The sequence below is a fragment of the Dermacentor andersoni genome, chromosome 7 (assembly GCF_023375885.2).
Source record: "Dermacentor andersoni chromosome 7, qqDerAnde1_hic_scaffold, whole genome shotgun sequence".
NCBI classification, from domain to species: domain Eukaryota; kingdom Metazoa; phylum Arthropoda; class Arachnida; order Ixodida; family Ixodidae; genus Dermacentor; species Dermacentor andersoni.
This window is the reverse complement of record NC_092820.1, coordinates 110,668,471-110,696,258: the sequence shown is the minus strand read 5'-3', so window position 1 is coordinate 110,696,258 and position 27,788 is coordinate 110,668,471. Positions and strand designations below refer to the sequence as shown.

General features: G+C 45.0%; 1 protein-coding gene across 2 annotated transcripts in view; it reads left to right on the top strand.

Annotated features, from left to right (window-relative positions):
* LOC126534643 (uncharacterized) overlaps nucleotides 1–11,324 on the top strand; it is a 57,965-nt gene extending 46,641 nt beyond the window's left edge. For both annotated transcript variants that reach the window (XM_055072528.2, XM_055072529.2), the window contains 3 exons: nucleotides 660–697; nucleotides 2,310–2,459; nucleotides 8,284–11,324. In XM_055072528.2, coding sequence (XP_054928503.1) covers nucleotides 660–697; nucleotides 2,310–2,459; nucleotides 8,284–8,355 — 260 coding nt within the window. In that variant the 3' untranslated portion in view covers nucleotides 8,356–11,324. The remainder of the gene's footprint in view (nucleotides 1–659; nucleotides 698–2,309; nucleotides 2,460–8,283) is intronic.
* Nucleotides 11,325–27,788: the final 16,464 nt, after the last annotated feature.

Genomic DNA, 27,788 nt, shown 5'->3' with positions numbered 1-27,788 from the left:
CATTTTTTCTTCTTCTTTTGGCTCCTTCTAGTTCGTTCAGTAAACAAGATAGGAAAATAAATTTATTGATACGACGCCAAGAAAGGCACGCGTAGCATTTAAAGCTTGTAAGCAAACAAGAAATCGGGGCTAGTTGGATAGAAGTATTTTTAAGCATGTTTTACAAGCGCCAAGTCCAGGCATGAAAGAGCAAGGTATCTGCAGACTAGGAAAAGTTTAACGTTCATCGAAATTGTACGTTGCTCTCCCACGCCCGAATTTAGCTCCGGTAAGTCTTCTCTCAGAAAGATTTGTGACATGTCTGCACTGCCCATTCTCATTGCATCATTGCTAGGCGTAACAACACCTTGTGCCTCCTCCGGCATTACTATCGATGGTCACCGCTTATTACGGTGCTGTGAGATGAAAATATCTGGAGATAAGCGATTGGGCAGTTTCCACAAAGCATCGTTCACTTTCGAAAGCCATTTTCACTCGCAGGTTAAAACAACAAATTCGTTTGGATATTAGTGCTGAAAATCTGTATTTACGCATATGCTTTCGAGAAAAAATTCTATACGTAGTGAGCTTTTCGTTTTCGTGTGTTATGCGTTTCTACTGTATGTTATGCTGATATCTCGCGATACATTTTGATAACAGTTTGTTTGTATTCTTTTCAGCTCACACTTACTTCTTCACTTCTTGGATAACATGGCGGGTGAGTTGGCGCTCAAAGCTTTATCTTTTTCCTTTTCCTTGGCTCAGTGCTGTAAGGGCTGGTTGGAGTGTTGCTTTACTGAGAGCATTCAAGGACTTACCTGGTTCACCTTCCGAGCCTATAAATCAGGGTTATGTGGCGATTGCTAAGTAAAAGTGCGTTCGGTGTTACTCTGCAAGACCTAATGCAGCAGTTTTATTGATGTCGGATTGTTAGCAGCGCTAACACGGAGCTCACACATTGACGAGTGCGTGGTTCGCTCAATTCGAAGTATTTAGCTCACGTTCGGTTTATCTGCAGAAGCTTGGCGACAAATTGATACTAAAACAGCCGCAAGAATAGCCGCAAGAAATACTTTCGACGTTAGCTTACATATTCTTTCCCTGTGAACCTAAGGAAAATGTCTAATACATCCAAACCTATCAACCCTTGTATATGCGCCTGGTTGTGCGTGTCAAGAAAGCAAAAATAAAAAAAAACATCTTCTTTGGCAATTTCTTGTTCATTTATATATTTCTGCTTCGCAGGCCAGATTATACTTGAACAATATCGTACAGACTGTCGCGTGCGCTTCATAAATTATGAGCTCAAGTACGCTGCGTACTTTCCCTCTGCTGCCTTATAAGAAGACACTGAAAAGCCATGTGCACCCTCCTACCACATCGTCCATAGTCATTCATTCTCAAGCAGGTAAACTAGTGTTTTTTTTTTACTCCTTACTGCACGCCATGCTTAAACGTATTATGAAGGCCATATATCAGCAAAAGTATCAATTTCATAGGTGCACAAGTTTTCTTGCTGTTCACGGCTACTCAAATTGAGTGGATTATTGGGCCTTACATTCCAGGCTTACACCACAGTAACAAAGCACCATTGCAAAAAAAAAAAAAACGTAATCTAGGATTACTCGCCAGGCCGGGTGCCAGCAGCCCATGATGATAAATATGGGCTGCCAATGGTTGTCTAACTGGGCCTGCAAAGTTTTGTGAAATCATTCTCTGGAGAGAGAAGAGGCATACACCTTACTCTGTACCGTAGGTCACAAGGCGAATGTGGAAGGCAGCTAACGAACTTATAGAGCACCCTACTGTAGAATAAACGTATCCAGAAAGCGATATGTAGTTTATATAAATGCGGTAGCGCAAACCTATAATGCATGGGCGTGTTTTAAAAACTCGTCTAGCGAAAACATTGCTATCCACTCAAAAGGCAGCCCCTTATCTCTCCTTATAAAAATTTGCGGTGGACCTTAAACAGTTTCACTCAATATGTATGGTGCAACGCTCTTTGATGCACTTGTAAACTCAAGCAAACTGTCGGTGATAAACACCAGAGAGTTCATCCACGCAGAGCTTTGAAGTACTGAAGTCTCTGTCATACGATCGACCCACGCTGCTGCACCACAGCCTTTCAGTTTAACGTTACAGTGCTACTTTCGCGAACGCGCACCCTATTATACTTACACGCGTTTGCACCCCGCAAAATGCATACTATTCGTTTTCCTGCATTACAGTCACAGAATCCCTCTTATCCCCACTCCAACACTTGCGATGTTCCCCACCGATAACTCTCTCTCTGCCTCACTCGCCTGAGATTCTGTACTATATCGCAGGAGGACAACTACCTGATGAGCATCCTCATACCGATCGGATGCGGGGTGGCTGCAGCTGTGCTCATCCTGTGCTCCTTGGCCTGTATTGGGTGCTGCCGCCGACGGTGTCGATCGCGCAGCCGCCGTAAGATGCACCGCAAGATCGACCCGGTAACGTCATTCATTTCCTACCCTGGTATTCTTGGTGGTTGAGACTCAACATACGAATGAACGAGCCTCCTTTAAAGCACGTAGAAATGTACGAGCGAAAATGAGTTCAAAATAGTCTGAAAGTTCAGAGTGAACGAATATTGAAAAATAATAGATATCGTGCCACTTGCAAAGTTGAGCAGGGCTCTTTGAAGCTGTCTGCAATTGTAAATCACTTAGGTGGGCACAACATTAAAATATTGGCCATGTTGGCAAATTAGATCATTAGAAAAATTATTTTCTTTACCTATGATAACAAAAAGTAACGCAAAAGCGAAGTGATAGTTGTGACGCCATGTTAGAATTACGGTCGCACCTTCTCGAGGCGTCAGGCATTTTGTGACAGACTGGAGACCTTAGTTTTTTTCTAGGTATTTCAAAATTTTATCAGTAACATTTAAATGGTGTATGAAAATACAGGATTCGCAGTTTCACAGAAATTATATTTAGCATCGGCGTCGAAAAGAAGCTATCAGAAAGGTCCTTTTTTTTTTTTCATGCGCTATTATGCAATATTTCCTGAGTAGGGCGAGCAATGTAAGCTGAAGAAATAATATTCTAGAGCAGCACGGTTTAGCATTTGTATTCGCGCACACCATAAACTGAAACACTTTATTCAATAATAATAATAATAATAATAATAATAATAATAATAATAATAATAATAATAATAATAATAATAATAATAATAATAATAATAATAATAATAATAATAAAAGATTCACCGCGTCCAGTTGTGCAATCGTAATATCGCTTGCCTGTGTTGTGTCGAGGGCACTTGCGTCGTGTCAGAATTTGAGTGAACAAGATTTTGCCACTTGCGGAAAATCATAGTGCGTGTTTTTTAATATGTCTCTTTATGATCACACACATTTCCTCTTGGCCAGTGATAGTAAGCTCGGCCGTCACCACCAATGCAATCTTTTATTTCCCTAGACGAGGTTCAGCAGCAATCTCTTGCAATCCCTTTAAACTGGAACATTTTCTTCACACAAATAAAAAAGATCTTTCTTTTTATGAATCAATTGCATTTACATCTTTTCTTTCATTTTCAGCGTCCCTTATTAGTAGCAAAATGTAGGTGATTTGAACCTCCCATATTATTTATGCACGCGTACAACCCAGTTGCCATGATCGCCATGGCACTGTTCTGACTGCGCTCTGAATAGACGTAAAATGCCAAATAAAAATTTACACTCTGGGTCATTTCCTTATTTTCTGTTCCGACACTCATAGAAGAAAAGTAGCATATTCTTTCAAAGGAAGTGACGCCGGTAAACAAAGATTCCACTAACTCAACTGTGTAGCAAATGCCACTATACCAGCGTCATTACTACCTATGGTTCGTAAACCCACTAGCTGTGCTTCTTGTACGCACCACTTTCTTTGCGTGGTAAATGTAAGTACCAACGCCGTTACTAACGGCCATTTATAGGATGTTACTTAAATTTGTGCAAAGCACTCATTACTTTTTTTGTAACTTTTGCTACCATTATTCTAATGGTGCATCATGACTCACCAATCTCGCTCACCTGTTTTACTGCGACCGCAATTAGGCGCACGAAATTAGATTTCCCTTGTCCGCCCATTTTTAGCTTAGATTAGAGATTAGATTTACCTGTCCATTCTGTTACGCTGACGATGACCTTTCTCTCCCGCCATCAACGACACAAAAAGGATGAATTTTTATCTTTGTCAATCCACCTCATCGTCCGAAGCATCGACAGTGCCAAAACGTAAAGGAAAGGAAACGTTAACCACAACCTCCACCACTGCGAATTATAGCCATGCCAGGGATGTCATGTGCATTTGGGAGTCGACCATGCAAACCAAGCAGCTATACTGCGCAACAACAGTGCAGCGCAATTAGTGCAAGGCATTACGCTTCACACAGGCTCTGAGAGCAGGGGTGTCTGCGCATGTATTTCGGATGTCCGAACGAGCAGCGCTGTAGAGGACAAGCATTACATTATGGGAGGGGGGGGGAAGGGTACTTAACAGGAATTTATCGAATTTTGCATGACGGCGATGTGCTTCCGTGAAAGTTTACATTTCATGCTCGTGGAAACAGTTTCGGTGGCACAAAGGATTCGTAATTGACAATGAGGATGAATGCCTTCATGCACGGCGTGTAATTGTAGTAAAGGATGCCACGAAAATAACGTGGCTGGCGGGAAAGAAACAACGTCAACAGCACCGACAACGTCAATGCAAACACCGAAGACGCCGCGACAACACCAAATCATTTACATCGCAGTTCATGGGATTCACATTGCTCAAGTAGCCCATACAGCAGCATCGCAAATTTACAGAGAAAAAGAAATCGCGGAAATCTCGTAGGTGGCACTGCCGTATTTCGCTCGTGATATCAGTTAGAATAAATATTTCGGCCTCAGAATCGAATAATCCCAAGGCGGAAACTTTACGCGTCAACGAGCCCAGAAAGCACGCTCCCTTGGACACAGCGACTGCATTTTCATCTGCATCCGAGATAATAATTAAAACAAAACAAAAGAACTGAATTAAAAGCTGTCTAAGGGGACTGAGTTTGAATGTCTTCTCTAATGACAACCTGCTGTCAAGGTTGGTCAGGTAGGTGCTTAGACACTGTCCTACTGAACGATAATACAAAATTTTGAATGCTTTAGACAAAAGAAAAGAAAATGTGCACGATTTACCAAGATTATTGGAATGGAATATAATTAAGTAGATAAATATATATCCGCCTCCACAAAAATAATATAGCCTCCGGTTTTGCCAAACAGCATCGAAAATATGATACAATCTGTGCATCTCAATGAAAAATGTGTATCTTTCTTGGACACAGGGAGAATGAAAGTGGTAAGGTATGTGTATATGTGTAATTGAAATTACAAAACATGCAGCATCATACAAAAAGGACGCTGCTCCTATCGCAAAGAACAAGTCAGCTATTTTATCTATCACATTATTATATCACTCTTGACTATATTTTTCAAATTATTACCCGCTGTGGTTGCTTATTGGCTATGGTGTTAGGCTGCTAAGCACGAGATCGCGCGGTCGAATCCCGGCCACGGCAGCCGAATTTCGATGGGGGCGAAATACGAAAACAACCGTTTACTTAAATTTAGTTGCAGGTTAAAAAACCGCAGGTGGTCCAAATTTCCGGATTCCGCCACTACGGCACGTCGAATCCAATAATTTTTTTTTATTTTTTTTTTAATTCTTACTTTAAACAATTGGGTTTTTATCGGACCGCACTTCTGCCTCCTAGAAATCGATTTATTACCGTTGTGTTTATGTGCTCTTGCCGAGTTGCCCATAGTGATTAAACCGAAGCACATAAAGAAACAGGAAATTGAAAATGGGATTATATTTTTTACTGCGGGAAAATGTCGGTGCAAATCAGTTGAGAGCGAAAAGAATTGCTGAATCATGCTGTCTTGGCTTGTTTTTTTTTTTTTCTTGCGCGCACTCAGCGTTATACTGTTTTATCTCACGCCCTCATAACTCTTACCAGTTTTGTTTTAGTAGTCCAGTGTAGATTGGTGGTTCAGAACGCGCGAGACTACGAGAAACCGTCAGTCATGAGGTGCAGATGATCTTAAAACCATAAGCAACTGAATGTTGGTTCCCGCTGTAGGGCTGGCGCTGCGCAAGTGCTTGCCACACGACAAATAAGATGTGTTAATTCGTGTGTTGGTTTGATGACGCGAGGGAAAATATCTCGGATTTATGTCATTATTTCTGTCATTTCTGTCACATGTCATTATTTTGTTTGCATCACTTTCCTCAACCGACGCGTTCAGAGTGACATGAATGAAACTTGTTGCAATTCAAATGAGGGTGTTTCTTTATCAACACTCTAGCCCAGTGACTTGAAGAACGAATAATTTACTGCACTCCTCAATGCTACCCTTGTTGACTGAGTATTTTGCGTATACCGAGTATGCTTAGGCAGGCAACCTATGTCTACACCATCAGTATCAAAACGAACGACATATAAGCTGCCGAAGCAAGCAACCCAGCCTGAGCAACAGTAAGAGAGCAGATTCTTTATGTGCGTGCGCGTTCATATAGCCATAGCTTTTTAAGCGCGTAATGATTGCGAGCGCGAAAGAAAAGTTATGGCAGAAACCATTCTGCATGGTTACCTAAGTCAATGCGAAGCATTTCTGTCCTGCACGTGACGCAAAGCTGGGACGAACTCGAGTCCACAAGGCAAAACGACGCTCGAGGTCCTCCACGTGCGGGGGCCGCGACACCCTTAAGACGTACGACCGGAACCAGAGGCGGTTGCGGACGCTGCACCAAATTCGTCTTCGACAGTGATTTTGAACGTACGCGTCTGCTTCGCTCGCGCGCTTTCACTCTGACATGCAGCATACGGCGCGCGGCGACGGTGTTATCGCCATTGGATTTTATACCGAACATCACGGCGACGGCAACGTGGACGACCAAATGCGCCTGGACTGTTCATGTAATTGCTGTCGCAACAGAACAGTTGAGCTGAAGCGATAGACGACTATTCGCATTGCAACCGCGTATCCGAGAGCTTCAGGAAAGCTATCCCCTTTATAGAAGGAATCGTGCTCCTGTGGGCGTATATATTTTGCAGCAAATATATTTATGCAGCATTTTTTTGTTTATTTGCGTAACTATGTAGAGAACGGAGCCGTTAACCACCACATCCGTAGCGTTACCATGAGCCGGTAGCACGGGTGCCTCAAAGAGCTGCAGTGAGTGGCTAAGCCAATGAACATGCCACGCGACTTGCTTGCCCGAGCGCACGTGCCATAAGCGTCAGTTTCTTTGTATTGGCGGTAAAAGCCCGACAGCCGATCGGGAGAACAGGCGGAAGGGCCAAAAAAGCTATTCGATTTAAAACTGTCCGCTGGAGAAAGCAACTTGCTCCTCGACGGCAGTTGGGCCAAAATATAGAAAATGCACTCGAAGGCGCCTAGTGTGTTCAATTTCTTTCCAAAGCGGTAGTTCCGAATTATCGACCAGGATTGTTCTTTAGGATGCCTTACTTCCTGCAAGCAGTACATGAAGATTTCGCATGAGTTGCATCGAAACGCGATTTTCCCAAATGAGATTAACGCGTAATGAACATGCAAACGCATACTATTTATGTTCAATTAATGCAGCAAATATATAGAATTATGGAACTCCACATAAGACGTTTGAACAAGCATGAGTGCTTTCTTAGCGTGAAATGTGAAAGTCATGTTTAGTTTTTGGCGTGACGCAAGTATACGAATTACTGCTGCACGCCCGTCACACCTGTGGCTTAGTTGCCACTTGAAAACAATTTTAACATGACGTCTGCGAGAATACAACGCCGTTGTAGTGATATTGATCTAGCGGTGCTTAGAAGTGAAGGCAGAATTTGCGAGCGCCGTGGTCGCCTCCTTTCCGGATACAAAGGAAAGATGTTACGCTATACTTCATCTGGATAAAGACATTTGAGTACATCTTAATGCTTTGTTCTTCTAGAAGTAAATATCCTCTCCCTGCGATTTGTTTTTTGTTTTGTTTTTTTAGTTTGTCGCCTTCGGAAACATTCCATTACTCTCCACTGTAGGAGTTTACAATCTTACTCCGTGAAGTTGGAAGTACTCCACCATACTCATATCCTCCATTAATTACGATGTTTTCTATCGTCGATACCCTTACTAAAATAAATATCTCTATTACAACTATTGCCATACGAATCTGGAACGTGCTGCGAAGGCACATGATTTTCCATCTATGTGTTTTACATATGTAAGAACCACTATCTTTTGTTTTTCTTTCGTAGAAAACTTTCCGGAAGATGAAGGCTGCAGACCGAATCAAGCTGCTAGCTGCAAGTTCGGACGAAGAATTCTGACCCAAAACCTGAGGCTGCACTTGTTGGGGAAATGTCTGATTGCGGCCAAGCAAGGGTGTGCAATGGATTCTTCAAGATGCCGCTTGACCTCTTCAGACTGGACTATTAGTGGTGGCATGCATTGAACATTGTGCTATACTTGGCGGGGTCTATAATGGTGCAGTAACGCTAAGGCATGGGCATACTGATGTCACTGTTTTGACGACTCTCCCCCCTTGAGTAGTTGCATATCTTTTTCACATCTCGTCGAAAGGGAACAGTCTGAACAGTATTCTAAATTCAGCATTCTGGCGTGTTGAAGTTGGTGAATGGCTGGTCTGAAATTGTCAGCTGGTTTTTGCCAACAAACCACTTTGATTTTCTTGTGCTTCCGAAAGCCTGTAGCTGTCTTGCGTGCGAGTTTTCAGCTCATAACAGTGCTCTGAGGTGGTTTCGTAGTAGCTCTCGTTTTCAATACCATTGCAGGAATTCACTAATCCTCTGTTATCTCCCCAAACTCCGAGTTAAGATTTAGGTTACAAAATACTCTTAGTTCCGAATATGCTAAGAGGTAGTGGTTAGGTTTGTATTGCTGAAGGGTGACTGACAGGTTATTTGCCCGGTTTGTTACTAAAATAAAAAAAAATTCCTAGAATAAATAGCTAATATTTTTACTCGAGCTGACTTTTTAATTTGGCACATGATAGTGCGATAGATTTGGCACCGAGCATTTGCGTCATACTGTAATTTTGGGGATTGTAATTCATTCTGAAAATAACGCGTGCCTCATGCAGTAATTTCGCGGATATTAGACACCGCAGATATTTGAAACACTGTGTTAGAAAAATAATAAGGGGCGCCTAAAATGTGCCAGATGTGCTCGTGGGGCCTCGAAAGTACCGGTCTTCAAGCTGGAAAAAGCACGAAAAAAAAGCCCGAGGACTCTTCGCGTAAATATGGGGCTGATTGGAGTGACAAACGCAAGGATGAAGTATCTCTTGAACAGTGCCTCTGACGTACAAGCTCTCACTCCTTAATCGCCGCTTCAGATGCACATTAGGGGCAACTGCTTAGTACCAGTACACGGAAGCTATGGCCCCCTAGAGAGCATCTTCGCGTGCTGCGGCGGTATATTGTGCCGCCATCCGCCGTGCACTGGCGAATTAAGAACGTTGCCTCAAAGATTTGCGCACACAGCATCTTGTCTTATGACTTACGTTTCTGGGACCAGACGTCACAGAGGAGGCTTCAAACACCGTGACAAAAAGAAGCACAAACACCCCATAAACGTACTAGCGCATGTAAAATTTTGCAATCAACTATCTTGGAGTTGCATATGACGCATAAGAGGCTTCAGACAACAGGCTTGAAGAACCGGCGCAAAAATTGAATATAACAGGCTATCTCAAGTACGATCTTTACTTGAAAGTACTTTCGGTACAAAGTTCGGTTCAACTTTCTCAGCCACTGCTAAAAGTAGAAAGCTCGTAGCTTGGTTGCCTACATGGACAAAATGCCGGCTCCTCGCAACCATAAAAGTCACAGCGTTACGTATATAACCGACCTGTGACCACCTATCTCAAGCGCAGTAGCTAGAGTAACTAACCTATGAAAATTAATTAGTCACGAACAACTTCCCCTAATTCTTACAGCATGTTCTTTCTTGTTCTTATTAAGACAGTGCAATTTACATTGATTGCGCTATACGTTCCGTTTGTGTTGCCGAACACAAGCAGCCTAGCTAATGAATCGCACCATTTCTGTGTGGCAGAGTATTTACAAGTAAGAAGCGGGGGCAGCAATCTAAAAGAACTGTACTCGGCAAGCGAGTGTATCCGTGTAAGCACAGGCGGATAAAATCATCGCCTATCGATTTCTTTCATCACTCGCCACCCTGAGGCTAATAAGACAGCAATGTGTGGGGGCACTGCTGTTAAGGGGCTGCACAGCAGTTTCACAGCGCTTGTAAATAGCTAACGTAGCCTTCTTGGACACCTTCAGATGTAACGTATTCACAGCCGTCTGAGGTCTATCCCCAGGAAGAATTTATGTACAGGTTTGTGGTTATTCGGTGCGTAGTTATGTATTTTTCTCAAGTTTTCAGGTTTTTGTTTCGTTTTTGCATAAAGTGCATGACGCACTGCGTGCTGCTTTCTAAATGCCAGCGCACTGCTATTACTACAGTGGCCTGACTAACATAGTTTCATGTTTTGTGCACACTTTCACATCAACTTGGAATGTCAGTTGGAAGCATAAATCAATATTTGTTGTACATGTTGTTGATTGCATGCTGCATAGTGGTGACTTATAGCTTAAAAAGCAATGGTGTACTTCCTCATTTCGGTGGTGTCACTGTGCATATTGAGAACATTTTTGTCGCTGTTGCTCTTCCATTACGACCTTCCTTTTTCATTTTTCATCATTTAATAATGTCTGCAGTTATTTCTTCAAACTTCACTAAGTCATCCTCTTGCGCGCAGATTGTTTTTTTCAATAATGTTTTCTTGGTGCTTGTAGTTGTGTTGCTGCCTGTAGTGAGTGAAACTATTTTCGTCATTCTTTTTGCTTGAATGAACAATATGCTTTAGCGCACGCCAGGGCTGCTTGGTATATTTTCTTTCCGAGTGAAAGAATACCGACACTTCCCTACAGTGATGTAAGATATTTCAAAATTTGACTAGACACCTCTCCTAGGTTTAGAGGTGGCAAATGCGGATGAGAATTTCTAGTCATAATCTTTTCCTGCACTCAGCATACTGAGCAACTCCTTCACCTGACACTTTCGTCCCGCGTTTCACCACTGTATTCCTTCTAGTTTCAGTGCTTGTAGAGAACATTGAGTGAGTGCACGGGTGTACTTTTTGTATGTAAATAGTGTGGACTAAAAGGCCGATCTGAAGGTGCTGGCTGATGACAGTGTCCACAACTCTCTCGTGTACATGCGCTCATTGAAAAAGAAAAAAGAATAAAGTGTGTGGATAATAAAGGCAGCATTTGCTTCCCCATATATTTCGCCAAGAACTGAATCGTGGCGCATATTAGCAACATGTTTTCGCTTGTTAGTACAATTCTGCATTGCGTTGGAGTGGTGGTTTTGATGTGTGTGCAACCTCACAGCAGTTCGTATTTTGACGAATTGAGTGAAATGACCATGCCCAAGCCCATGTTTCGTGTCTTGTGCCTTGAACAGGCACAGGTCCAGAGCTGGTGGTTACAGTTGATGGCTCACTTGGGGATCCTCCTCTTCAAGGTGGCTCCATCATCCTTGGCGACTCCTGTATAGTGAATCTTTTATTGCGTTCTTTTGACGCGCAATTACCAAAAATAAACTATAAAGAAGCCTAGAGAGTTTTATGCAACGCCGCATCTTATATTGCACAGTCACAGGGTATGTCGCAGGCGCATAGTCAGTAGAAAGAGAACTAGCGTTCTATAATCTTACAGCGCAGGCGTTAGTTGTAACCATTGTCCTCCAGTTTATTTTCTTGTGACGGTATGTGATTTTGCACTTCCTCAGGTGTGGTGCACAGCACCCGCCTCCCTGTGCAGGGACTCGCGGTCTAGTGCAACGCAGAGCCTGTGCTCTAAAATGTTCTTACGCTAGAAATGTTGGTGTGAGAAAATTCTAGCTCAATGCTGTGCATGCTCATGCCATGGTTGAAGGAGGCCGGCGAATGGCAAAGAGCACTACCGAATGAAAAGATTTCTCAATTTAGCTCCAGAGGCATGGTTACTTTAGGGGCCCTTGGAGGGGTAACAGCTCAGGCTACATATTCTAGCCATCCCGAGCGCAAACCTGTGCAGATGAAAAGAGCACATTCATGACGACATGAACCTGCCAACAATAATGATACGGCGTCCACGTCGCTGCCAATGCAGCCCTACCACTGGTGCAGCGTCTGCAAGCCAGGCGGTCTTCCATTCATGCTCAACTGGGAAGTAGCCTGGCAGACATAACTCGAAGCCACAAAGGTACAGCACGGCTTCTGCAAACCGGCGTTGTCCACGGAAGATACAAATAAAGATAAGGGAACCGTTAGTGTAAGAGAGATAAATTTTTCATACCTTGCGCCACGACGCACGTTCTTCACGTGCGCAGCGTTTGCCCAAGTGAGGCGAGAGCCTCGCCTCCAGCATCTTTCCGCCGAACTCTACCACCGGGAAGTGTGGTCGCAGCCGTTTGATTAAAATGCACCATAGGGTCCTCCAGAAAGCGGATGCGTGCCGCTTTCCCTCTCTACTTCCCCCTCTCTTCGTCATTCATACCAGGCGCTCGTGCTCGCTCTTTCTTCGTTGTGGCATCGCGGAAGAGAATTGAATTAGTACCCAGCCCTTCTTTTATTGCGGCAAATTCACTGCTCTTATTTTATTCTGTAAAAGCTTCGCTAGAGGTAATTCGGAACGTATGCGTCAGATCCGCATAATTTTTTTTTTACTGTCCTTTCGCACCCTTTCAGTGCCGCATCTGTGTGCTTACATCGTATTAACCACTGCCTTCTCCAAAGCGATCAGGTTTGTTGAGATGGTGCAACCTGTGCACGCCATGACTACTGAGCCCAAATGAAGCAAGCGGACGAGCCCACATTGTTGAGATTGAGCATAAATTAACTATTTTGAGGGCTTTGAGCAAAGATACTTTTTAACAAATGATGTACTGATGGTTTTCAGCTTCAGTTTATGTAATCCATGAAAAAACAAAAATGTCTGAATACATATACGTAAGGGATGGATGTCCCAGAGCACATAGTTGAAAGGGGAGCTCCTGCAAGAGAATATACATTATGCCAAAAATATGTAGCACAACAGAAACAGTCGTGCGGTCGTTTTGGTTAAAGGAAACAACATAAAAACACGTACCATGATGCCCACAGCTAAAACACAACAGAGCCAAATGAAGACAAGGCGCCGTGGCAAGAAAGAAAGTAAGTTGGATGCAGCAATATGGCGACCATTATGTGCAGTATCTGAGTGCAGTGTTATTAGATATTTTTGGCACAGTCACCTTTATGTGATTCGTGATGTGCATAGCCTTCTTAGTTCAGCCAGCCGACGACCGCATTGTCTTGTTTTACACACTGACTGAAGACCCCGCAGTGGACCTACTCTGTTCTATGACGTGACAGGTAAACTCCTGTTCACGGTCCTGGAGCATGCTTCTATATTTTTGGACGAGCTCCTACAAAAAGAAAGTGTACAGATAAATCTGCAGGGATCACTTTTCAATCGCCTAGTGCTGTGGCGGCTACAGAAGTGAGCTGCTTCAGAGCGAGCTAACGATTCTCATTACTCCGTAGTGCTTGAGCCGATTAAAATACAACTAAGACAAATTTCCCAGCAAAATGCGAAGATTCAGACCCTTCTATCGGCTTAACCGTCCAAGAAAGGCTTCATACCGAGGCTGCCCAGCCTGAACCCTTTGATGGTCGTAAGGAAATTCAGAAGCTTGGATCGCATTCTTCGAGTACGCGTGCAGACAAAATGGCTGGCACAGAGAAGAACGCTTGAAGCATATGCTCTCTTTTCAACGTGGTAATGCAAGAGAATCGTACGAGCTGCATCTCATGGGACATCAATGTAATGCATGGAGCAAATGGAAGGAGAGCTTCGTTTCGTTGATCCGGCGCAATGTGCTTGAGAAATGGGATCAAGGCACATGTTATCGCCACAAGTCCAGAGTAGTGCTCTAATATTATACTGCAACTTGCAGAACCGAAGCGTCCAGTGACTATTTTTATAACGCTGACAAAACATGGTCTGCCTCAAGAATTGCAACGACAATTTCAAGCAAGCGCATCCAAAACTACCGAGGCATTGCTACGGCCACTCCAGGAGATAGTCTACTAGTGCACAGAAAGCCCGCAGGGAGCATAGGTGAGTTGCGCATAGGTCCGCCATTATGTTCCAGCTATGTAGTGAAGCCACTGCTCGCGCGGACAGGAGGCGAATGCCACGCGGTGTTGCATTTATTTTTTTGTCTGCTGGCCGCGACCTACATGCGCCAATTGTTCGCAAGTGCTGAGCCAGACGGCATTTTTTTATGCACGCTACGCACGAACCATTGGTGTAGCAGGAGGAGGTGGGGTCCAGCGCCCGAAATTTGAAGATTCTATGTACATGTGTACATACACATATACAAACACACGCACAAGCCTACATGCAGTAACACCTCTCATGATCCCCCGAAATAAAATTCTGACCATGCCCGTGGCTCGAACAGCTCAAAAGTTCGTGTTCAAACGCGCAGTACGTTGCAACATAAAGCGGTGCAATGTTTATCAACATGCAATGAAGTTTTCTCGTCGAGGAAGGAAGGTAAGAAATGTTTCAAAGAATCTAAGGAAAACTTCACACACTTCAGGTGGACGATTATGTGAGCGTATTTTGGCTGGCGAAACCAGTCGATTAATGATCGTCGCCAAGAGACCTATCATGCTCGGAGTTATGTCAGTATTCGTTAACAGAGCGTAATTTATCACTAGCCGTCGTTCGCAGCAGCTGCACGATTTCTATACATGCGGTGCAGACACGTAGTTTTAAACACATTTCAAACGTTCTGCTGCGCGCATTTTATGCGAAGCTTAATTTAACAATTCATTGATAGCGCAGACTAAATAGCTGCCTTGTAGCAGTAAATATGCAACTGAGAAAAGATTCAAGATGCATGAACTTCTAGATCGAATTTATTTTGTACGAAGGAATGGATGACCAACGGATGTGGGCAGTAGGCCAAGAATGCTGGTTCTTGAAGCCTCAGTGGGCAGAATTCAAAGCAACTAGAAAGGCAACAAACTATTAACAGTAAAAACGTGTTATCTTTTATTGCAGTAATCACACCGTGATGGCAAACTTGCAAATTAATTATTTATACATTGCAAACTGTAATAGGTCCACACATTATTCTTGATCTCCTAATACTTCTCACGTCAATTTCTTATGACACAGCGATTATTAAACATACAGGCAGAATTTTACTCTGCTCACATCGACTAAAGCCGATCGAACAAGAAATATATTGCGGGCGGTAAATCCTGGAGCTATTACAGCTGTCTCATAAGCGGGAGCGCACGACGTTTGCATTTACTACAAAACAATGACCATCGTTCAGCGTTACATAAAAAATCACAACACCGACAAAAAAAAATAAAATAAAAAACAAAAGAGCGAAAATCCAGGGAGCAGGGGGCCAACTGTATCTGGTAGAATTTACCCTGTTTTGAACACATTGTTTTGTACCCGCATAGTCTAGACAATCGTACAAGCAACACAGCGAATTGGTCGAGTTATTGGTAAGTTAACATTCTTGGCGCATATGTGCAGCGTAACCCAGACGTGTCGTTCATTCTTTATCCCACGTCTGTGTCGCGCTGCACATATACGCCAAAATTCGTACAAGTGAACAACCTTTCATGCTAGGCGTAGCTATCTCAGCGTTAACAGGGGTGTTACTCGAGTAAAATGTTGCTTTAGTGCAAAACAAGGCAAACTAACATCTGTAAACAAGGCGAACGCACCTCACATATCCTGGTCCCTTTCGGAGTCAGGTGGTTTCGGTCCACACCACGGTGGCTCACATGCAGTAGCCATACAAAGTCGCCGGAGCGCTTCTGCCCGTCGGCACTGTACTGCGTAAATAGCTTTACCACCTTTCGTGCCGTTTGCACAGTTGGTGATGTGTATTTGGTGATGGTGTCAGTATGATGTGTTGAGTATCACTTCACCAACGTCCTTGACAAAGATGGTCGAACACCTTACCTGCAACACGGAGCCAATAAATGCAACGCACGCTCGACGGTCTGCTGATTACAATGCCGATGGCACTTACGGAAACAACGAGTCGGCATCGCGCAAGTAAACTTAGCTTCGCAGCGACGCAGTTGAACATCTAACGTCATTTTTCACCCCGTCATAGCGCTCGGCGAAAAGCGGTGCGAACGGCGCCGGAAAATGTTTCTGTATATGCTCCCTGCGGGAGCATATACAGAAACATTAAAGTCAGCTGCAGGCGCCTACGGCACTGTCGACTCTTTACATTTACTATATTACTCTGTGGCTAGACCTCCACTCTCGTATTGTTTTAACGTCGCGGTGCTTTACTGCAGCTTCACGTTTGCGCGCCCTGCGTCAGCTGTCGGCATCGACAAACTTAGAGAGTGTTTATTTTTCAGAAATAGCAGATACGTGCCGTACCATACATTGATTTATTAATATTATTATTATTATTATTATTATTATTATTATTATTATTATTATTATTATTATTATTATTATCTTTACAGTTTGTCAGCAACTGTCGCCATGTTTATTAGTAGCGTTTGTTTTATTGAAGATACCGGTACCAAGCATGCATTCTGATGGCGGTTTTCCTTCTCCCGCGATCACCCCATGTATGCAAGCTTCCACGGGGGAGAGCTCGTTATTCCCCATTTTGTCACGGCGTTCATCTACGCATTCTGTTCTGTCTACCCTTCTATCTCGCCTCTGGGCTGTTGCACGTGAGTACGCAGGTAAGCACTGCAGCTACTGCAATGCTTTTGCATGGGGCTTACGCGTAATTACAGCCTTCCAGGGGGCATTGTGCCGATGGCCAGAAAATTCCACAGAAGATTGCGGCAACGGCTGTTGAGTTCTTGAAGGCATTGTTGTGACGAGCCCGAAGTTCGTTGGTAAGATCTCTCGTGCTCCTTTGTACGCGCAGTACACAGGTTCTCACCCCCCCGATGCGGTGTGGAGCACAGTACCAGCAGCAGCAAAAGTGGAAAAATCGAACGAATAGACAAACACAGCTTCGCTTGAAAAAAAAATATAGTCTTTATGGTACTTAGTTCTATTGCTGAGTTCAATTTCGTACAATACAGCGTTGATTCAGGAAGTGAGCTCTCCGCCGTGCTATAGAAAATGTTAAAACGAAATTACATTCTTGGGTTTTACGCGCCAAAACCACGATCTGAATAGGAGGCACACCGTAGTAGGGGACTCCTGAATAATTTCGGCCGCCTGGGGTTCTTTAAGGTGCCCCGAATGCACGGGACACGGGCCTTTTTGCATTTTGCCCCCGTCGTGATGCGGCCACCGCGGCCGGGACCGACCTCGAAATCTCCAGCGCTTCGGTGGCAGTAAGGTCCCGGCAATAAAACTAGACGGTAGCGACATTCAGCCTGCCCGGCCTCTCCTGCTCCTAGCCTTCTCGCAGCTCTCTCTTTCTATCGTAGCTCACCCTCGCAGTTTGGTCGTTCGCTCAGAAGCCGCCCACAGAGTTACACGAGGCGCGACATTAAAATTGTTGTTGGGTCTTTGCGCATAAATTTTTACCGTATTTAAGGTTTGATTATTGTGTGCTGTGCTACGAGCGACGATGGAACGCAATGAAACTGGCAGAAACAGATGCTTTTTGTGCTTTTTCGGCGCTTGACTGCGCGCTTGCTTTGTGGCTTCGGGTTGGCTGCCTGCTTCCAGTAAGAAGAAGGATTTTGAAAAAACGTATGGTGGACAAATTCCTTGTAGTGCTGAGTACTAGCACAAAATCAGAACTCTTTGTCTCGCCAATCATGCATACGTAATTTACACGGTGTTTATATGCATGCGAGAGCTTTGTTTGATTATTATGTCGTCCACGGTCATGCATTAGACCCGTAGGTAAAATCACTGTCGCGGCTTGCCCAAATCAACCCGCTTCTCGAACTAGTTCTACTGCGTTGATGATATTATTTATTTGGCTTTCTAAAGACACTTGCCCGGCCTGAAAGGGCTGTGATGAAGGTTTAGCCGGTACACGCAAAGGGCGATGCGCTTGCGCGTGTGCCGCGCTATGTTGCTGCCGATTCAACAACTCTGGTGCCTTTGCGTTGCTCGAAGTGCGCACGTGTGCATTTGCGTGTACCCAATCGACAGCTGTACGTGCAGCTTGTGCAGCTTCATAATTTAATCATCTTAGTACCATGATGATCGAACGCAAGGCTCGTAACATACTAACCTGAAGCATGCGCCATCAACGCGGAGCATCTCAGCTGTTCTCGTCGTTTCGTCATCACGCTAGCACCTCTTTATGCAGTGAAACTCGGCCCACGCGTTTATGACAAACTGGTGCCGTGGGCTCTCAAGCGCAAACATCACAGTGGAACCTGCATTTCATTTGTGAACAAAGCGTATGCAAGGACGAAAGTTACAAATAGAAATGGTTTCCTTCACTGAGCACTCTCCCCCTTTGCGCAGTTTCAAGTCAATATAAGCCAACAAACCTGTGCACCACTTTTTCCTGCCAAAACGGCGAAGCGGGGAAAGCCTACTCACAATAATCCTGGTAGTGAACAGCTTGTCCTCTCAAAATATATTTGGAGTGCCTAAGAAAAGCATGGACTGACAAAGCTACCTGCTCTCACTACTATAGCAATAACAAATGTTACATTTCTAGCAGAATATATGACAGAACACAGCCTACTCATTCCATAGCTTCATGCACCTGTTGACGATAGCGTCATCGGGAAACCAAGTCCGAGTGAGTCCCGAGAATAGTGACACGTGTACTTGTCTTTATCGGGCGACACCTTTCACCGCCTAACAAATGTTATCGCACAGCGCAGGACGCGCCTGCATGTATCGGAAGTTTCTGGAATGTTATCGATGGTGCCATCCACTGTCTGTGACCGAACCTTCTGAAAACTGATTGCATGCGTGCGTGACGCGAATAATGTAGAACTTTGTAGAAGGCACGCGGGTCCCAGTGATTAGTCTGGAACATTCGACGATTGATATATAAAAGCCGACTCGCTTGACCCGCTGTTCCGATTTTCGACGATCGCCGACTGTGTTCGCCGCTCTCGTTGTGCTTTAAGTGTAGCCTGTTTTGTGGGCACAGATTCACCCATTAAAAGCTAGTTTCGTCTTTCACAGTTTTGCTACTGTGTTCTTTAACGTCACTACCACGTGACATCTGGTGGAGGTGCTCTGCGTTCATGTACCGGACGCCCCCACAAAGCCATGACCCAAGCCCGCTCGCGGAAGACAACACCAACGTCGCCAAGAACCAGTGAGGTAACCGTAGGCTGCAAGGACTGCCCCCGGAGCACGGACTTTTGCATGACACGACCAGGAAGATCGCCACTAAGTCTACCCCAATGGCAGCCCCAACGTCTCCCGTAGTGCTGCAGCAGCCCAGGGAGCCTCCGACGTTCCGCGGTTCAACGTTCGAGGACCCGGAAAGCTGGCTTGTGACGTATGAGAGAGTCGCTACATTTAGACGACAAACTGCGGTATGTCTTCTTCGCATTGGAAGACGCTGTCAGGACGTGGTTCAAGAACCGAGAAGCAGCCTTAACGACCTGACACCTATTCCGAAGCGGCTTCCTGCCGACATTCGCAAGCGTCATACGCCGAAACCGAGCCCAAGCGCTATTAAAAACCCGGGTGCAGCTACCTAATGAGACAACCGCGATCTTCACAGAGGAAATGAGCCGTCTATTCCGCCACGCCGACCCTGAAATACCCGAGGAGAAGAAAGTCCGCCTACCCATGCGTGGTGTAAAAGAGGAACATATTGCCGGAATGCTACGAAGCCCCCCGAAGACCGTCGACGAGTTTCTTCGCGAGGCCATCAGCATCGAGAAGACACTCGAGATGCGAAACCGGCAATTAGACCACCGCACGAACTCTACGAACTACGCCGGAGTTCAATCACTGGCCACCGACGATCTACGCGAGACTATCAGAGTGGTCGTACGGGAGGAGCTGCAGAAGTTCTACTCAAGGTCACAGTCCCAAGTGGATTCAATGGCTCAAATCGTCAAAGAAGAGGTTCAGCGATCGCTTGGAGTCCCTGAGGTGCAACCACGATCACCGCAACCTCAGCCGGAAGCGATGACCTACGCCGCCGTAGTCCGCCGTCAAGGTTCCCCTCCGCGACAACGCCAGGGCCCTGTAACGCCGCAATTCCGTCGTCCCCCACCGCCGACGCCAGGGCGCCCACTCGTCGCCCAGCGCAGCTACTACGCGAGGAAGACGGACATTTGGCGAGCCCCCGACCACCGCCCGCTCTGCTACCACTGCGGCGAAGCCGGCCATGTGTACCGCCGATGCCCATACCGCGACCTGCGATTGCGAGGGTTCGCCGTCAACGCACCGCGCCTTTGGGAAGGTGAACGCCCTCGTGACATCGCCGACTACCTCGCCGCCACTATGTGTAGTTCTCGACGACCGCCCCGTTTACCGTCACCCTAACATTCCCTAACATGAAATAAAACAAAACTGCGTTATTAAATGACGCGATTAGCCGCGAAACGTAACCAAACAACCGAAATCCATTGCGTAAGCCTGGCCGCGTCAACTCGACGGCCAACTGTCATGGTGGTGAGTGCGCCGAGAGAGACGCGGAAAAGAAAAAAAAATCAAGAAAAGGGCGCGAAAAAACACCACGTGATGGCACTCAGCCAATTGTTAGACGTAAACCTTCTCTCCTGCTTCTTCGCATGCTCCTCGCAGTAGCGGCGGCGGCAAGATAAAAGCATGTCGTTACCTTTTGGTTTTCTTCAGGGACCTTAGGTGGCAGAGGTAATTAGCGCCATCTATAAGGTGGGCGGAAAAGCAAATCTGCTCCTCGCCCGCCCCTCTTCGCAACTCCCCTCCACTTGTTCTCACTCTCAATTCTTTCGTAGCTGCCTCACCTTCGACTGTCCCCGCGCGCGCCCGCCGCCATTCCGGCGCTGCCGGCCCCGCCGGCCCGACGCCACATGATGTGCAATTGCACCATCAGTTTACCACACTTCTTTTATTTCTTAAATGAGAAGAAAAGGTTCAACCGAGGGGCCCGATTTGTATTAATCATATCATAAAAGGCCAACAAACATTGGCACCAAGGACAACATAGAGGAAACTACTTGTACTTACTAAATGAATCAAAGAAATTATAAATTAATGGAAATGAAAGTGAACGAAAAAACCGCACGTGGGGAACATTCCCACGTCTTCGCATTACGCGTACGATGCTCTATTGCTAGAGCAGTGGTAGCTCAATTGGTAGAATATCGTACGCGTAATACGGGGACGTAGGATTGTTTCACACCTGCGGAAAGTTGTTTTTTGCATAGACTTTCATTTCCATTAGTTTATAATTTCGTTAATTCAATTAGTAAGCATAAGTAGTTTCCCGTATGTTGTCCTTGGTGTCAATGTTTGTTGGCTTCTTATGATATTCGTTCATTTCTTGTTGTTTAAACCGAGCATTGGTTCCTCCTCGCTCTTATACGACGCCGTAAGTTAAAAGCCCGCTTCTTGAAGGTTTTCGTTTTCTGCCGTTAACGGAAAGCGAGTGTTCGGCGGCATGGTCAGTTTCGCGCTCCATGTTTGCTATGTGCTTGCGCGCCGCAGTGTTTCGCGACTCGCAACATTCGTGCATCATGCCATGGTGCACGAATACTTGGAAACAAGTCCTGCAAGATCCTTCTGGGTCCCTAAACACAACAGGTGAACGTGCAGTTTGCATCCCGGTTTTCACTTGTGCTAATTAGTGTGCGCATACATACATAGCTGTTCTGCAGTGAGGCAACGGATAATTTTGAAAATATGCCTGATTTAAGGAGAGAGAGCACGATGTTGCAGTAATATCGGTATACCAGCAGTGAACATAAAACAATTCAGACTAGTTTCACCGTCCCGGCTCTCATATAACGCCTTCATTGGATGTGTTCTTTGCAATCGCATCGTAATAACTCGACATCGTTTAAAAAACGCGTTTCTGAGACTGTACGTGCATGTGTAAAAACCTTCGCCGTACCGCGACGACGAAAGGAATTCACTTTTTCATGATCCGACTGCGTACTTTATCTCATTGGAACAATAATTTTCAGTTACTTTTTCCATGATGCAACGTTTTTAAGGTATTCCGGAAGGCTAGTGTTGATGGGATTGCCCAGATAAAAGCTAAACAACTACACAATCTGCTTGGCGCATTTGCATGGCGCAGACTTCGTGGAGCCGGCCATGATACATAATCTGATTATGAAGCAGCTGTAGTGGCGAACTCCGTAGTAATTTTGTCCTTCTTGGTTTCTTTATTGTGCTCATAAATCGAAGTACACACACGTCATGGTGGCTCAGTGGCTATGGTGTTGGGCTACTGAGCACGAGGTCGTGGGATCGAATCCCGGCCACTGCGACATTTCGATGGAGGAGAAATGCTAAAATACCCGTGTACTTAGATTTAGGCGCACGTTAAAGAACCCCAGGTGATAAAATTTCCGGAGTCCTCCACTACGGCGTGCCTCATGATCAGAAAGTGGTTTTGGCACGTAAAACCCCATAATTTAATTAAATCTAAGTACACAAGCGTTTCTGCATGCAGACCCCATTGATATGCAGCAGTGCAATACCAGAGCAGCTCCGCTATCATGACGAGTTGATTCTTAGGCCTGGCTACATGCCTGGAGGAGACGGGCCTGGTGTTGCACATAACACTGCGAGGCCAAATAACACAGTACACAGCACCATGCTGTAAATTGTTGTGGTGCACATACGTGTGACATACCTGTTGATTACTGCTCTCTCTATATTTCTTTCACACACCAAGCGCAATTGCGCTTGGTGTGTTCTTCGTCTCGTACGGTTTTATTAAAAGATATTTATAGGCGTGATTTATATTTCTGCTCTTTTCAAATATGACCTCCTGTCTGACTTCATTTCATTGACTTTACTTTCCCCTATCTTTTCTCTTAATAATAATATATGGGGTTTTACGTGCCAAAACCACTTTCTGATTATGAGGCACGCCGTAGTGGAGGACTCCGGAAATTTCGACCACCTGGGGTTCTTTAACGTGCACCTAAATCTAAGTACACGGGTGTTTTCGCATTTCGCCCCCATCGAAATGCGGCCGCCGTGGCCGGGATTCGATCCCGCGACCTCGTGCTCAGCAGCCCAACACCATAGCCATTGAGCAACCGCGGCGGGTATCTTTTCTCTTAGCCTGTATCTTTCTCAATGTCGCGGGACAGTTCAGGTGTCCACTAAGAAGCAAGACAGTTACGTTGCCTGCAGCACATTACTTCCTACCTCCTTTTGTATATATAACAAGAACACGCTGCAGGAGGTCACTCCATCACTTGGTGATAGGAGGCAGGCAGCAGAAAATATTTGGGAGAATCAACCGCCTCGCACCTCACCCCCCTTTAGAGCCACCTCTGAATATATGCCCTGTTAACATGCCGTCAATAGATTCCCTCAGTTACGTGACACAAGTGGTGCTAGCCTGCAGCCCACGATGGCAACTACTTCACCTGTTTCAATTCCTTTACTTTCTGAAATACAAAATTTTATATTTGCGCATTGGGTTCACAGTGCACATGAATGTTACTTTCAAAAACATAAAATGGTCTACCACTTGTCCATGAGTCCACAGCCACACAATAAATGCGAGGACGAGGAGGCATGACACTTTCTTTTGCACAGTTCGCGGTCTTCGCTGAAACACTAGCGGATGCACACATGAATGAGTGAATCCTTTACAACGCTTCAAATAACCTCTTTATCTGTTCATTGAAGCACCGGCAGAAGCAGAAAAATATTTTGTATCGCCGACCACAATGGGCTCGGTGCAGGGCATAGAAAGCTCTGCGCCGACTGCAGCGAGGTTACCAACACGCTTTCGTCACTCTAATCTGCAGTGTGCCAATCTTGTCCCAAGTTTCTACAAAATGGCTTCTGTACAGGTCAGTCCTTTGAGTATAGGTGGCCCGCGCGGCAGTACCCAGATACATAGGAAGTGAGAGCAAATAGTCTCACTTGAGGCCATAATTAGGTTCTCTAGGTACATTGATTCTGGAGGTCCTAGGCAGCACATGGTTTGCTATTGTATCCGCTCTTTCGTTGCAAGAAATGCCCATTTGAGAGGCTATCCAGTGAAATGTGATGGTGAAACAGCTTTCCCCAAGCTTTTTAAGCAGCGCTAGTGGCTTCAAAGAAAACTTGTTGGAAGGCATTCCATAAGATGCTTGTTGACTTGTGGATTTCGAATCAGTGAATATCCCGACATCCTGAGCAGGGAACATCGCCATTCTGCAAAGTGTGGCACACTCTGCAGTCAGTCATTGATCAAATGGTCCAGACAAGAGCATGCAGTATCAAGGGACAAAATCCAATGCGCAGCTTTGTTTGTGTCTACGTCTACACTACGCAGTCTGCATACTTGTAGATGGTCGTGGCAAATGCTTCAGCACTAACGATCAGGTGTCTGCTGATGGCTTGGGGCGCTTTAAGGTGCAGGCGAAGAACCGTGATGTTGCACTTCTCCTCTGCGAAAAATCAGCACATATGGATTTGCCATCTTTTTGAGCTGTTCAGACTAAAAATGTAGCACATCTAAGACAGCATGAAAATAAAATTGAGGCTTCGTACGTATTGTTTGAAGATGTGTTTTTTTAAGAGGCAGACTTAATAAGACATAGGAACACCGATCAGCAATGCCCGACAAACCCGAAGTCGCAACAGGAAAGATTCAACTTTGCGCAGCAGTTTCATGCTGGAAGCTGAGTGGGGGACACCCAACGACAAGTGCAGATTTTTCTTCTGGCCCATTTCTATGCATTCATACTGGCTTTCCTATAGAAATTAGAGATGTCAGCAACACTTGTTAAAGATTCAGCTGGTCCCAATCCCATCTAGCCTGTTACGCCAACCCAGGGAACCAAGTTGTCAAATTTGGATAAGTTAATTTGGAGCCTTTGTGCTCATGCCATTGTCATCGCGCGGTCGTGCTTATGCCATTGTGTTCATTTCAGACTCTTAATCGCATTGTTGTCATGGTGTCGTCGTACCACCTTGGTCATGTCATCGACATCATTCCTTCTTCTTTATTCTATCGTCGCTACTTCATTGTCGTTAAGCCATCAAGCTTGTGGCTTGCCGAGGCTAGCAAGTGTTATATTAAAGTGGGCCGATCCCGGATGCAGTGTATGTTGCATATAGCAGAGGCAATGTAAATATCAGCATGACCACTACAGATTCTAAATAAGGCTACCCTAAGCGTTACGGTGGTTCACTACATTGCTTGAACGCTAATTCCATTAACGTCGACAGTCAAGGGGAGACGGGTTCTGCCAAAATGTTCAGATTTCAGCAGGAACCTAAAGTAGTTATTGCAACGCAATTCTTGTTACGCAATAAGTACATCAAGTATTCGCAATGCTGACACTGTAGCATAGACAACTGGTTATCACCGTTCGAGAGTGCTGACACAAAAGCGAGCATTTATGACACATCGAATTTGATGTCTTCTGAATTTCTCCTGCAGACATGCAGCTCCAGCTTTTCCCCCATGATAGAGGAAAAACCACTATTTTTCTGCCGCAGTAAACAGACAAAAATTGCCCGCTTAGCTATGTGTGGTAACCATCAATGCTGATACCTAAAGGCACGTACCATAAACATAAATTGAAATCTTGATTGATTTTTGGCAAAAATTTATTTGTTTCTGAAAGGGCTGACATGAACGTCTTGCACTACAAGGACAACAGAACAGTTCCTCGTGGCACACGAGAAATGCGCCAATAATACTTCGTATGACACGATGTTGTAGTGCAGAAATTTGGGAAATGAAAAACCATGAAAGAAAAGAACAGGCAGGAACACAGTCTTTCGTATAGCGCCTGTCTTTCTGTCTCCTTTCACTGTTCCTTTTCTTTTCTGAATTTTGCGCTACATAATTATGTTTTGTAATAAACACCAACTCGCTCGAGAAGTTTTATTGGAGTACATATTCCGTACTTCTTCAAGGCGACATATGCTTTCCTCACCACAGTTTATATAGATGGGGTTATTCTAAAGGGGAGAGGGCGTAAGGCGATTGGGTGCGGCAACGAGCGAAGGTATGTTAGCGGGTCGAATTCAGAATAAAGGATTCCTGTGCGCAAGGCCAGGGACCCGGCCGTCTGTCAATCACGTGTCAACGCCCTTGTGTCAGCTGGCGTGTCAACAGCGTGCACAGGAGCCCTCTATTACCTGTTTCACTGGTGGTCGTAGGCTATCGTGTCTCTCAAAGAGATAATAGGAGCGGCGGAAACCGGTGCTCGTAAAAAAAAATCAGAAAAAGGAAAATACAGAAATGGTATAAATAAATAAATAAAGCGGGAAAAACGGAAAGAAGAAGTTGGAAAAAAAGAGGGAAGAATACGCTAAGAAACCAAACTAAGTGTTGTCGCGTATAGCTTGAAATTTAGCATTGTGAATAGACTCTAAAGCTCCCTTTGAAACGTTTATGCCTATTGGTTGCAATGTCTTGAACTTATGAATAAGGTACGATTCTCTGTATTTTCTTTCTCGTTCAGAACGGAAATTTGACTGTAAGATGTAGAGTTTAGGGTCATCAAAGTTATGACCTGGTTGGTTCAAAAGCTTGGCGGCGGCTTTGGGAAGCTTTTTAGCTGTGTCCGCGTGATATCCGTTTAATCTGACGTTCATTGATAGTCCTGTTTCACCGATATATTGTTTCTTACAGAAGGAACATTCAAGCATATAAATCAGATCCGAACTTGTACAAGTGAAGCTGTATTTGACTTCGCACGTATAACTAATTGCGGTGCTTTTAATTTTAATGTCACTTCGAAGGTGCCTGCAGGTTTCGCACCTGGGGCGACAACATGCTTTTATTACGGGAGAAAGCTGTTGGCTGACTTTTGCGTGCACTAACATGCCTTTAAGGTTCCTGTTGCGGCGATAGGTAACCCTACGTACATCTAGGAACGCTTTTCTCAGACGCTCGTTACTTGATAATATTGGGTGGTATTTTCGTAGGATGTTGTTTATGTTTGGGAGTGTATTAGAATGTTTTGTTGTAAAGACCGGTGGTCTGTCAGATTCTGCTGTGGGCTCTTTCTTCGCGAATTCCGACTGTCTCTCCAATCTTGACGCGACGTCATAAGCTCTATCGAGAGCAACTTGGAGATAGTTCATTTCTGCTAGCCTTGTTTTAAGGTCATTTAGGTGGTGGATATAATCGTGGTATTCGCTGCAGATTCTTCTTTACCGAAAGCCTACGGATAGCCAGCAATATTTAGAGTGCAACATGCATATGGCGTATAAAACCATTGCAGTATTGTATTATGCATGAAATAAATGCGTCTACGTCTTTATAGAAATGAGCTGGCGCACCGCGTTTATAATAATAAATGTCACCAATCGCCAAGCTATAAATTGACTACAGCATTTCGCCTTTCCTAACTAGACGACCGTAATAAGTTCCCCTTTGCCTATACCCGTCAGAACGGCATTATAACGCGTACCTCAAAGCTAAAATCAGAGGCAGTCATACCATCAAACACGCTGCTCGTCTACACAGCGCAGCCGACGTAGCGCGCAGCTGAACCGTTATATCGGACAGTCTTAGTTGGTCGTCAGCAACCACCCACGTACGCAGCGCGCGAGGCCGTGTGCGTGCGCGCACGAAATGGCCCTAATTGGCCGGGCGCAGAAACTGA